This window comes from Parasteatoda tepidariorum, chromosome 11, assembly GCF_982258835.1.
Source record: "Parasteatoda tepidariorum strain Cologne lab strain chromosome 11, Ptep-v5.0, whole genome shotgun sequence".
In the NCBI taxonomy this organism is placed as follows: Eukaryota; Metazoa; Arthropoda; class Arachnida; order Araneae; family Theridiidae; genus Parasteatoda; species Parasteatoda tepidariorum.
This window is the reverse complement of record NC_141765.1, coordinates 80,657,961-80,672,451: the sequence shown is the minus strand read 5'-3', so window position 1 is coordinate 80,672,451 and position 14,491 is coordinate 80,657,961. Positions and strand designations below refer to the sequence as shown.

Sequence of the window (14,491 nt, the reverse complement as noted above, 5' to 3'; positions counted from 1 at the left end):
ATATATGTTAATCCAGTATGCCAAATACGAAATAAGATGGAAATTAAAACCAAAAACTGAATTATAAAACAGTAAGAAAACTTGATACAATTACATAAAAAGTGGAATATAATCCTCTTACATATGACATGTAAGTTAAAAAAGAAAAAAAACATACCTTAACAAGTTCTAGCTCTACTTGAAGAACATTGGCAAGCTGAAAACAAAAATAAGATAAGACAGAAAGTCAACTTAATTTATATTCATAATTTTAAAAAAACCAACTAATATTAGTGCTAAAAGCTACACTTTTATCTAAGACTATGCCAATATTAATTCCAAAAAAAATTCAAATTATTAAGCTAAATATGTTGAAATTATATGGTCCCTCTCTAGTCTATTTTCAACAACACAGAGACTTCACATCATGATTTCATGCAGAAATTAAGACAGTTAGTGTGCTTCTCTGAAAAATGGTCTCACTTATTCCGCAATGCAGTTTTCCAGAGGAGATTCACTGTTTTAGATGGCTGCAGAAGGAGATTTGTCAATTGTAATTGCCTTCCCAAGAGTGTAGCAGACAGGCTCTTGAGGGAGGAAGACTGGAGAACTTATTAATCAATCCATCTAGCAAATCCCTTCACTTTCAAGAAAATGGTAAACCAGATGAACTGTATGAGGCTGTGACTTGTTCCATTAAAATGAAAGTAGAAGTACCCAAGTACTCCACATAAAAATAAAAACGTACATCTCCAACACCCCATCCCTATAGTTCTGTGAAATATTAAATCATTTGATTTTTTTTTTAATTATAGATTAAAACTGGAAAATATTTATAAAAATCTAATTTATAACAATATTCTTAAGTTTAGATTTTTTTAAAGTCTAATTTCATTGACAATGAAAGTTTTTACTATAGAAATAAAATTATAGAACACACACTAATATTGCAGATAAGAATGGCATGAAATTTTTTAAATAATTTGCTCTTTAATAAACATATTTTAAGTACATTCATTTGATTCTATGATTATTGAAATGCAAGGGCTTCTAAAACTTACTGTATATATTTGTGTCTTTAAATAATTAAGTATGATTTGCTCTGACAAAAGTAATTTAGAATAAATCATTTTTAAAGCTTTATTTAATTTACTCTTCATTGTACAGTGCAAAAAAAAGATATTACCACAAGTACCATTCATTCTAATGATCAAATTTCACAAACTAAGTGTTATTTTTAATGATTCCAGGGGGTGACTTCAAATATGCTAACTAATTAGTGCTAACTTTTAATTAAATTATGAAATTATACAACAAACATACTTTCTATGAATAAACATATATATTTTTTACATATTTGGATTCCTGATCTTCAAAATAGACAAAATTTTGAAAAAAACAGATCAAAAATTGGGGAGATAGGAAGCTCTATATATTTGGTATAGTCTAAAAAAAGGATAATGATGGCAGTAAAAGTTAGAAGATAAATGCATTCTATAAATGTTGATATTTACCATAACATTCAATAATAATTCCAAATATCTAGTTACAAAATCTTGAGTTCTGAAATTTTAATTAAGGTCTACATGAACCCTGTTAAAATAATAATATGCAAATGCTTGCTTCTACAAACATCAGATTGTTGTCAAAATAATGATCAAGACCGAAATGTAGCACGGCGCCCTTGGTGGTAAAAACTTCATTGGCTTTAAAAAAATATGGATTGTAAAGAAAGTGAATGTGTTTTGACCGCTCAAAAATAAATGCTCATTCTAAAGACTCGCTAGACATGAATAAAAAATGCAAAAGTGATTTGAAACAGGAAATGTGAAGTTGCCAACGAAAAATGAAAGTGAAAAATAAAATTGAAAAAGCCTAAAAACCCGAAATGAAATAAAAAATTAAATAAAGATAAAAAACAAAACTAGGAAAACCACAATGGCCAAGAGTGGCAAATCAGGGCAAAATGCAGACATGCTGTGGAGATATGGTGAGGAACTCATGTCATTAACAAGGAAATCAGCATTCATATGGAAAAGAACAAAATTCCGAGAAAAAATGAGCTGATGTGAGAGTGTTGTATGAGTTTTAGTATTATTGAAATTGAATTTATTTCTAAGATTCCAAGAATATGCAGCAATAAATGATTTATCGCATTCTTGATGATGGACTTATCTACCATGTTCTTTTAGTCTAAATTTTAAAGCTTGTTTGGTTAGTCTGATGTCGCCAAGATTGCAATGGCAAGGTATTCCTTCCTTCTTACATAGGTCAAGTTTCTCTAAGTTAACCACATTATTTATTCAATGATTATTTTGTAATAATTTAATAATTTTAACCATTTTAATTAGATTTATAATTTTTTATCTTAACAATTTACAATTTTGATATTAAATAATTTAAGTATCATTGTCATATTTTTCAGATATTAGGAAAAAATAATTTTAAAAAGTATGGTTAAAATAAAATAAAAATGTCCAATTTTTAGCAATGGTACCTCTTAATATTTTGGATATTAGAGGGTAGGTAGCATACCTCCCATGCATATAAAAAGAACATCCCTCCAGAAACTACCCTAAATTTAAAACTTGAAAACAAAATTTTTAAATAATTTGAACCAATTGCAACAGGCACACTTAAATTATATTATTTATTGCATCAATTCATATTAGGCCTGCATTTCCTTGAAAATTAAGTGGGGGAATAGACATTTACTCAAGACTGTTAGAAGATAACTTAAAAATTGGATTAATATTTATACATTCATTGAAAAACAAAATACTTCACACTAAAACAAGCCATGATAAATTGTCATTATAAACTATGAATGTATTCAAAAAATATTTTGTGCAATAAAATATAGGAAAAGATTTAAAAATGGTATGTAAAATAGTTCAATTTTCTTATCATATTAATAATTAGGCACAATTTCTGAAATTTTAATTTAACTTCATATCTTTCAAGATTGAGTTTTAGAATTTTAAATGCATTGCTAAGCATTGTAATTCTGATTTAATTGCTTTCCACAAATAAAAATACATACAATTTTTAAATGCTACAGACAAAAACACTTTAATAATACTTTCTAATTTTAAAAAGTTTCATAAATTTATAAGATCAAATAATTAACAGGTCAAATGTTTCAAAAATACCATAATACTTAAAGTATTTTTTTCATTATATTAAATAAACATGAAAACATTTAAAATTGTACTAACTTCAGCAATAGGTGTATGTTCATCAATGGAAACAAATATTTTATATAAAAGTATTTCCAAATAGTCTCCCAACACCCTGTTCATCACAAATCCTTCCAGAGGAGGAACTACAGAAATGTATAAAGGCTTTTGTTAGAAAACATCATAACAGGGGGGGGGGGTTAGAAGTATAAGAATAGAAATGGAGGAGCTAAGAAAAGTTAACATAGTAGTTTTTTTATTCTCCAGAGCTCATGATCAACATGAGATAGTCATATTTTTTCAAACATAATTACAGACAATTACTGTAAATTAAAGTTACAGGTAGAGTCAGAGCCAGGTCTTAAGCATGTGAAATGGGTGAAGCTGTAAGTTGAATATTTTTGCAATGTAAGTTTAAGTTTTTTTAAATACCTTGTGTTAAATAAATGCCTTAATGCCAAGGACGCTGTTGGTGTGAGGGATGGTGGGTATATGTCCCCTCAATAATTTGAAATTTCTTAAAGTCTCTCTCAATATTTCAGACAAATAGAGAAAAATTTATGAATCATCTTTTATTTAAATTCAGTTAAGTTAAAAACAAGTTAACAAATTTTAAAAAAATCTTTTATTATATAGAAGAAAATTGAGCAAATTTTTATGTATATTTCAATTTTGCCCCTGTCAAAAATTGGGCAACTATGATGCCCAAGTTAAATTCATATATTTCATTGCCATACTGGCTAGAGACATATTAAATTTATTTATTAAATAATAAAAAAATAAAGAAAAGATGTATGAAAATACTTACCACAAACATAATCATTGTCATCAATTGGTACATCAAGGTATATGAGACCTCTTCGGTATAAAGCTAAAGAAAAGCAATATTCAAAAAATTGTACATATTTTATGAACATACAGCAGATTAATAAAGGGGAAATAAATAAATTAACAAGCTAGACACATGAAAAAAAATTTTAATTTCAGCAATAATTAAAAAAAGTTTTTCAAGGAACATCATAAGACCTACAGCATAATTAGTTGAAGGGCATGTAGTGCAACAAAGTTGAATCAGTAATCAGTAGAAGTTATGTATATTACGAACTAAAAGAATGGTTAGAGATTAAAATGCAATTTTACTAAGTTTCTAAGTGTACTTTATAAATGTTCAATACATTTTTAACTTTTAAGAAAAATTTTGACACTTTTGAAATGATTCTATAAGAAATTAAACTCCATTTCAAATTTTGATGTAAGTTCTTCATTTGAAAAATTTAGGCAAAATCTAAAAACACTAAAAATATTGACTATAAAAGCATTGTAAACACATGAATATTAGTAAAAACACGTATATATATAAAGATTTGTGTAGGGTACACAATATAAACATTTGAGATAGGGGTTTTATTTTTTAATAGCAATTTGCAAGAGTTTTAACTTATTCTTTTATGAATATTTTTATTACACATAGCGTTATCTTCTTCCCTTTCCCTTCTGTGACAAAAAAAATGCATTTTTTAGTAATTCAGCAGCTTTGAAAAAGTCTCTGAACTTGTTTGCAATTAAGATAATAAATTTAAGATGATAATTGACTAAAGAAAATACCCAAAACGAAAAAAAAGCATTTATTTTTATTTGCAGAAAGATCAAATGGAAATTAAGAACGTAAATAGTATTCGACCTTGGGTACACTTATTATTCATATTTACTATGAAAATAAGTAGCACAGAGAGCATGGTAGGTGAAAAACAAAAATAGCCAATGAAACTCATATGAAGATAAATTCATAATAAAGAAAAGATGCAATAAAAAGGTAAAGAGAGGGAGATAAATGAAAGGGGAAAAAAGAAACGTATAAAGAAAGAATATAGAGTTAAATACAGATGAGAGAAAAGAACAGAAATTCTAACCTCAATATTTCATGTCTAAATAAGAAGTGTGTGAGTTTTGGGTGAGAGCTACTGACTATCATATTCTCTTTTAAAACAAAACTGATAATATGGAAAGATTCTAAAGTCAATCCTAATAATTGGTCACTCTTTTTTAGAAGAGTAGTTTTGCAAAGATTTTGTTTTGATGTTATTGATTTAAAACATAAAATTTAGGCAGAACATGTATATGCAAGGCAGCATATAACTGTTTTTTTCTTCTTCTGAAAATCATTTCGCTAATTTGAAACTGAGCTCCAAAGTATCATCAGCATTTTCTCCTTTCCTCCTGCTACCAACATTTTTTTCTCTCTTATGCTTAATGTAACTCAAAAGAATGGGCAAGGCATGTAAATTATTCTCCACAGCCATCCACATTCTTTCTCGAAATCACTTTATTTAGATCACTTTTAAAAAGAAAACAATGTTTTCTCCCGCTCTTCCATCTGTGAGCCAGGTCTGAACAGTTACTGAATATAAGAAGTGTGGGAGTGGAGAGGAAATATTATTTTGTGGATAAACAAATTTTATAATTGTGTGCAAAATTTTTCAATTTGCTTAAAAAAATTCTCCAGATTTAGGAAAATAGGTAAAAAGTAACCTTAAGGGGCCCAAAATTAAGAGCACTTTCCAAATCAAGCTATTGGAACCATATTTTCCAGATTGCGGCTATCATGTTTTGGGAGTCAGAAATCCGATTTCATCAAGAAAAAGGTATGTTTATTCAGAGAAAGTATGTTTTTATGTCTGATTTCGTAGCTTAAAATATTGCCTGCACTTATTAATTAACATATTTGAGGTCAACACGAAGAGCCATTAAGATTGAGTCTTAGAACATGAAAATAGAGTCATTAGATCAAAAGTTATTCAGGGTGGTCATTTTTTTTCACACTGTACATCAAAAAAATGTTTTCAATGGTATAAGATTACAGATAAAGACAGTCTTTAAGCCCCATTGGAAAATCAGATCTTAATCCATTATCAACTTTTTCAATGAGGAACAAAATATCTGCAACCCATCACTTTCTTTGCGATAAATCATGAATATATTAAAGAAAAGAAGTTAATAAAATTTCAATTTGAGAAAACTGCGTTAATTGTTAGCACTCAAAAATTCCACACATTTATCACTTTTAACAACTGCCAAATCCAAAAATCAAATATATTTCTTTTGTGTGTGAACTACACTGAAAAAAAATTCTAATAAATTCTCTTATTAAAGATGTGCCTTTTCAAGAAATTACTGAGGTATGTAACTTGTGCATATAGCAATAAGTTGCGGCTGGTGTTGTTCCTTCAAAAAATCAGGTTGAAGAAGAATTTTTTTTTCTTCATGCAAATGGACCATCACCTTCTTTGACATACACAAGGAAATCAAACATTTTGAGAATACCAAAAAACTTTATTTCAAATAAATTCCTAACACAGGCAGAACATATCAAGTTTCAAAAGTGGAGATGGCCAGAGCAGAACAAATTTTACATAAAAAGAAGAAATGTCTGTATTAGAACTACATATAAGTTGTTTTTTATTATTTTTTTAAAAATTCACAAGTATGGTGAAACAGAAAGTATACATATTTTTTCTTTATGATAACATATTAATACCATTATGAAATTAGACATAGAAGCAACTAATGGGAAAATAAAATGCTCTCTTTTTTTCAGAATTTGAGATTTTTTCTTTGTTTTTTACATTTTTCTTTTTTTTTAAATCTTTTAATTTTGGCAATGAAGAATTAATTGTCCATTAAAAGCTATTTCACAAATAAATTATATATGTACACAATTTTAGTTTATTTTGTTAGTAATTGAAGTAGGGTAAAGAAAATGAAATTTCTTCTTTTTTTTCATTAAGATCCCAAAGGAATACAATCTTGAAATTTGGCACAAATATTGCTATAAAAGAGTTAAATAAAATATTTTCTTCAAAGGAATTAAAAATTTAATTTCAAGATTTTTAAAAATTAAAATTAAATATTCAACATCCCAGTGCATTTTAATTCAATGAAATATAGAATGTAGACGTCTCTATTATGGGCAATATGAAACTGTTTTGTATGCACTTAAAAATATCTGCTCAATAATCACATCATCACTTTTTTAACAGGTATGCCAAAAATTAAGGTACTATCAACTTACCTTTAACATCTCTAGCATTCAAATCTCCACATTTTTGAGGTCCATGATCTATAATCTTGTCGATAATTTTTTTTTCATTTTCAGGTATAATCTGTAAACAAACAATTTAACTTTATAAGCATTTGATTAGTCCAGTGTAAAATCTACTTTTGTGATAAAACAACACTTTAGGAACTGTACTAACATTTTCTTTATGAAGTTGAAATGTTTCATGCCTCTTATTGATGTTTATTAAAAATATGATGAAAGACATATTTAATTTTAATTTTAAAAAGTAAAGTTCTGCTTTTGAGCTTCTATTCTATTCAAACAAAAACATTTTTTTTAAATGAAATTCGTAAAATTTACTAGTATAGGTTTTTATTTTTAAAAGCTACATCAAATTACTCTGAATAAATTTATACCAAAAAAAACTTGATGTAAACAACTTAACAAAACTAATAAATCTAAATAGTACTTTGATATCATCTTCTGTAACATAACCAACATGAACAATCCACCAAGGTTCAATTACTAATGATGCTATAGGTTTTGGTGGGAGTAATTCTCTAACAGGTCTCCGTCGAACCCCAAAAAATTTCTAAAAAGAAAAGAATAAGTGTGAATAAAATTTCATATATGAATGGGATTAATTCAATGAATGTAATAGTCTGATGTTGAGAAAAAAAGTCTGAATTAAAAAAAACAAAGGTTATTTATTTAAAAAAAAATTTCTTTTAAAAAAACATAATGGTTAAAGCCTTCAAATATATATACAGTAAAACCTCCGTTAAGCGGACATTCAAGGGACCAAAAAAATTGTCCGTTATGTCCTTAATAACAAAGTTTAACACTGTTGTTTTTAGAATATTTTCAAAGATGTCAAAATAATTGAATAATTTACAATAACTAACTACAAGGATATTTATTTAAACTTTAAGAAAGATGAAAAATAATATATTAATATTTATATATATATTAAGAAGTTTGATATAAATACATAATTCTAGATGTAGCTACAGATAAATGAATACAATTTTCCTATTAGCATAGATACTCAATTCAGACATATGATACCCAATTGGAGCTTTCAGTCCTCAGTCGATTTCAATTATTAGGTTTACATCCCCTTACACCAACCTTTCATTTGAGAGGGAACATGGTTAATACCTTCTTGAAAGTAAACCTCCCATGATTCACAGTTAAGTCATTAGGACCTATGGAACTGATTATTCACAATTGATCAGCTATCAAGTGTCTAAATAAGTGTTTCATTAATATGAACATATCGAAGATTATATTTCTGTTCTCTTTTTTACCCCAGCTGTGTTAAATATAGTCTTCAAATTGATTACAAAATTTAAAAATATTTCAATGGGGAAGAAGCATTGAGAGCATTTAAGATGTCATTTCAACTCGAGGGGACTCATAACCTGTGCGGTCCAGGTGAAAAGATTAAAAGATGCCACTGTCCGAATTATTTCAAGAGAGCAGTATCATTTTTTCTCCTTTGTTTACAGAGGTGACAGGAGAAAGACTAACTCTTCAGTATTGAAATAGCTTGACAATATTTTTAGTTATGATTAAGGCAAAAAATTTACATATTTTTAAAATGACGAAAAGTTGCATTTTTTCCCTTGCAATTTAAAACCGAAATAGCTTTTTTTCAAACTTAGAAAAAGTAGTGCCCGGTTTGAAGAGATAGAAAATAATGTTTCAGGGCAAGAATGAGTGTCCACATCCGGTTACGGGAGTGTCCGCTTTGCGGAGAACATACATAATGGTTTATTCACAGAAAATTCCCGGGGAATTGAAAATATGTCCGCATTGAGAGATGTCCGTTTTGCAGGAGTGTCCATAACAGGAGGTTTCACTGTATATATATATATATATATAAACTGCTGTTTGTAGAAAATGCAACACCATGAAGGAATCATCAGAATCAAATGAAATTCGCAGCAAATGTCAATTATAGGATATTATGCAAATTAATAAAGTTTCAGAGCCATCGCGCGTGCGTGGCGCGCGCAGCGCCCTCTGAATTGATGCTGAAAGCGTATAAATAAAGTGCTGTAGCGGGACGTTGAAAATAGTCTATGATTATTTGTTAGTGGCAAACGTTTAGTGAGACCTGAGTATGCCTCCACGACGGAAGAATAAGAAATTCAAGCAACTTACGGAGTTTGAACGAGGGAGGATAATCGGCCTTCGAGAAGGAGGATTTTCCTATCGCGCAATAGCAGCTCGTATGCAGCGGAACAGTTCCACAGTGATGCGAGTTTGGAAGCAGTGGACCGACGAGCACCGAACAACTCGAAAAACAGGCACTGGACGACAGAAGGTGACGTCAGAGCGCGATGATCGACACCTGCGTTGGGACACTTCGTTGTTGGGGAAGAGATCCCGGATGGAAGGTATCAATTTTGGTTTCAGGACAGTTTCGATGTATTTTTTGGCATTCAGGTTGCCAAGAATCACTTGAATTCGGCCCACACCATCTGCAGACATACATGCCCAAATCATAACATTTGTTGGGTTTTTTGTAGTTGCTTCAATGCAATCAGGATGAAGTGCTTCACCTACTCTACGTCTCACGTATTTTCTATCATCACTACCAAAGAGCAATATTTTACTCTCATCGCTCCAGATTACTTGCTTCCATTGGTTTTCTGACCATTTAATGTGTTCTTTTGCCCACTTAACTCGTTTTTTGCTTTGCTTTTGATTTAAATATGGTTTTATCCTTGGAATTCTAGCTTGTAGTCCAAATCCTGATAACCTTCTTCTTATTGTTCTTGAACTTACTGCAATACATTTCACATCTAATGGCATCTGATGAAGTTTTTCTATCTTGAAGGCATAGCCGTTTAATTTTTCTATCGGCGGTAGCACTTGAGCATTTTTTTCTGGCCTGATTTGGCTTCATTTTCCACTGATTTCGTTTTTTCATAACGTAAACAGAACTTTCGTACACCAGAACAAGTCACTGAACCACTAACTTGTCTTGCAATTTCAGCATAAGAGAGGTCATTTTCTCTCAATATGACAATTTGGCTTCTTTTTGTAGATGTCCAATTAGTTCTTCTTGTTGATGACATTGTTTAAATTTAGTTTAATTAAAAGAAAGGACTTTAAAATTAAAAAACAGCAATACTCTATTTAATTGTACTAGTATGCATCATTCCGCAAAATATTTCCACAACAATAACTCTTTCTCCACTGTATATTATATATATATATATATATATATATACATATATACATATATATATATATATATATGCATATATATATATATATATATATACATATATATATATATATATATATATATATATATATATATATATATATATATATATATATATATATATATACATATATATAGATAGATAGATATAGATATATATATATATATATATAGAATATATAAAAAATTTAATTTTATAAGCTTACATAGATTTTTTTTTAAAACTTTGTAGAGAAACTTCGTAGAATTTAAAAATGTGTTTTGCTTTTCGGCGTTACAAAATTATATTGTTCTTTTGCAGAAATGTTATTACAATAAAAAAAAATGAAATGAAATGACCATATTTGATTTAAAAAATTAAAAATAAGAACTTAAAAAAGTATTTTATAAAAAATAAGTAGAAGTATTGAAGTCAGAAAGTTTCACTCAAGTATTTCACCTATTCCTGCTAACATTTTTATACAACTGCAATGCTTGTTTGGGTGCTTATTAAAAGGCAATATATTAACACTTACATCACAGCAAAAATGCGCCTTTGTCTCACCTTCTACATTTAATTTAAAATAAAAAGCAAATTTCTTTAACACTTGTTAACTTAAATTTAAAAAATAACAACCAATTGCAAATCAATAACAATTCTCACTTTGTGTTTACAGGCATAAAAATAAAATTAAATAAAAATAATAATCTATGCGAAATGTTAGTAAATAAGTCGCTGGAACCACTGCTATAATATTGAAAAAATTTTGCATAAAGGACGAGTTTTCTCGCTTCTAGAGCACAGGGAATATTCCTGGAAGACGAGTAATTTTGTCTTTCAAGTTACAAAAGTTAAAAGACAATAAATAAAAAAAGTAACAGTCCTAAAGCAAATACATTTTTTATTATAATATGTAAATATCCATTTTTTACTATAAAAGTATTGAAGTTAGTAAACAAACATTGTACTACTAATGGTGATCAATTAATTTAAATAACAGATAATTAGAAAGTCAAATTCTAATTCATAGACAGATTTGAAACTATCAGTCAGAACCAATCTAAATAATAATAAAAAAATTGCCTTGTTAAGTAGTAGTGAACAAAACAATTTTTTTTCTGAAAAACAATGTTAAGTGGATGGATAAAGAAATTAAAGTAATTATTCATTGTTATTAATATGCATTGATATGTATATACATAATGATAACTTTTAAAAATATGTAATTTACAACTGAAAGAGCATTTCTTATATCTAGTAATAGTTAGTTTATGCATGACTAATAAATATATTTATAATTAATAATATGCAATTTTTTCCCTTTTATCTCAAATAATATTTAATTTCAAACTTCTACCTTTATCTTCAGAGTATAAAAAAGATGCTTATCTTGAATTTATCAACAATGAAAACTCTAGGATCCAAATTTAAACTATAAGTTGAAATCATATTTGTTCTCAAGGATCGCAAGAATAAAGAAAGACTTATTATGTGGTAGACACAGTAAAATTATTATAAAATTATTTTAATTGAACTCTTCGATGCCTGGATAGACAGAAAAGGCTAATAAATAATGCATAATAATGATCCCCGTGGTAGACACAGCAACATTTTTGCAGAACATTACAGAGTTCCTGCAGAAAGATTTTTTATTTGGGAAGCAAAGAAGTTTGGGTTTTTTTATCTGCAGAATTATACTCAAAAAATGTCTTTCTTGTATATCAGAAGTGGGAAAAAAATTTCCTGATTTTTTTCTACTTTCTTTTGAGAATAAATAAATTCTGCGATGATTGGCTTTAGCTAGAATTTCAGACAGATATTATAAAAAGTAATTTCCAAAAAGCAAAAATTTAAAAAAGTTAACGATATAAATATTTTTTAGAACAGGTAATAAATATAAGAATAATATAAAGGAATACAATAATATAAGAATATGCATTCCTTTATATTTAGATTTTAAAAAAAAATTCTTACATTTATAATTTAAAAAAATATATACTGTTCTGTTCTATAAATGAAGGCATTTTTTGCAAACAGAAAACACTGCTGTATTTTTAAATTAGTAACATATATATTTGCTACTATTAAAAATGTCTCTCAGAAAGGTATTAGTACTAAAGAGAACTGTCATAGAAAACTCGAAAAAATTCAACCACAGGGATTATGATTTAATGAAAGTCGAAGTCTTATTCATTGATTAATTCAGTGGTTTTCCTAACCCATAGAACTTCTTCAATTTTTTAAATTTCTTTAATTTTTTGGACAAAACTCATTGCATTTACTATCAGTGGTAGAAAAGTCAAAAGCCAATTTTTATGATCATGTACAGTACAGAACCCGTTATCCGGAAATCAGTAAACCGGAAAACCAAAAAACCGGAACGAAATTCGATAAATTTTTCCGCCATTTTTTAAAAAAAAATTTTTTTTTTCCTCATAAGATTTTAGAATTTTCCTTTCTTTTTTGAAAGATGTTTACCTTACCATCATTTTGGAAATAATCATTAGTGTATTACTTCGTTTTTTTCAAGATTATTTCCAAATATTTTTTTTTAGTTGGGTTTAACAATAAAAAAACTACTTTTTGTAGCGATTCAGAAAACCGGAAAAATCAGTTATCCGGAATAGCGATGGTCCCGATCGTTCCGGATAATCGGTTCCCTACTGTATATACTAATATCAAGACACTTAGATCTAGATCAAGACACTTAAATGTAGATCACTTAGATCAAGACACTTAAAAACAGTTGCACTTCAATTTTATACTAAAGTTTAAAGTAAGTAATAAAACCCAAATATTTGTTTCATAAAAATTTTTGTTACAATATCGTGTTATAAGTACACTTTAATTGCCATATAAATTTAAATATTCTTACTTCATAAATGAATCTTAGGTAAAAGATAACAGATTCAAATAAAATTAATTAATGCTAAATGTTAAATCGCAAAACATTTTTACTCAAAGATCAGCGGTTAATGTTTGATAATTTTTCCGCAGTCCACTGAGAATAATTTTAATTCAATTATATTTAAACATGTCTTCAAAATTAAATATAGTTACATATGCATATTGGCGCGGCTTTAGGTGACATCTCTCAGCTCTCCTCCATAGAAAGTTCGCACAGTAAATAAAATGGAAATAATTTAATGTTCCTATGGTGGCCCAGTACATTTCATTCACGGACCAGTAATGGTCTGCAGCCTGGGGGTTTGGGGACCACTGCTATAGATCATCACTCCTTCCTATCAGAGCTTGATCTGAGAACAGCAATTGACAAGTGGCATTTTAATGCCAAAAGGCAGCGATGAAGTGCTAAAATTTTTTATACTTTAATGTTCTGATATTTTATTTATTTTAATGACTTTTAATGATATGTTTATGATACTGGTACCATTGAAACTTTACTTCCAAGTTAATATTATTATAAATATTTATTTAATATTAATTTTCAGCAATATGCCTGAATTTTGGAGTTTCTACACTAATACATCTCTTTTCATATCCATGACCACCTAACAGTTCTTTACATCACATCTATTAATATTTTAAAAACTGTTTATACTTTACATGAAAATAGTAGCAAGAAAAAATTTTAGTCAGGCTCAAACTTTAGATCTGAAATTTCATGCCCTGCCTTATTTCTATTTTTCATTAGTCTCACTTATTGTAATCGTTAATCACAACCATGCTCTAATAAACTATAATTAGAAATAAATTAATCTTAAAAGCATTAGTCATCAAGCACCTAAGTATAAAAACTTACAACTCATGTTCACTCTTGGGGTGTTAGGTTGTATGTGGAACTTGATGAGAACTCATTAGAAGAAAATACTTTTAATAAGACAAAAAAGAATGGAGACTAGAAAAAATATGTTAAGAGTAGGGTGAGAACCTGAAATTTTACAAAATGTAGAAATGAAAGAAAATAGAATTTTAAATATAATAGTTTCGTTATGAACAACATTTGGGGTTTCACCTTACCATCCACATCTTTTTTCGTACTTTCCTTATTTTATTTGATTAGCTTGTGCCCATAACCCTATAGGTTAACTGCC

At 28.3% G+C, this 14,491-nt stretch overlaps 1 protein-coding gene across 1 annotated transcript in view; it reads right to left on the bottom strand.

Moving 5' to 3' along the window:
• Positions 1–14,491, bottom strand: part of LOC107455835 (protein FAM91A1) — a 71,555-nt gene that overhangs the window by 39,441 nt on the left and 17,623 nt on the right. Inside the window, exons 6-10 of the mRNA XM_016073548.3 lie at positions 7,685–7,807; positions 7,228–7,318; positions 3,967–4,029; positions 3,198–3,304; positions 158–196 (exon numbers count right to left, since the gene is read on the bottom strand). Of these exons, the coding sequence (XP_015929034.1) occupies positions 158–196; positions 3,198–3,304; positions 3,967–4,029; positions 7,228–7,318; positions 7,685–7,807 (423 nt within the window). The remainder of the gene's footprint in view (positions 1–157; positions 197–3,197; positions 3,305–3,966; positions 4,030–7,227; positions 7,319–7,684; positions 7,808–14,491) is intronic.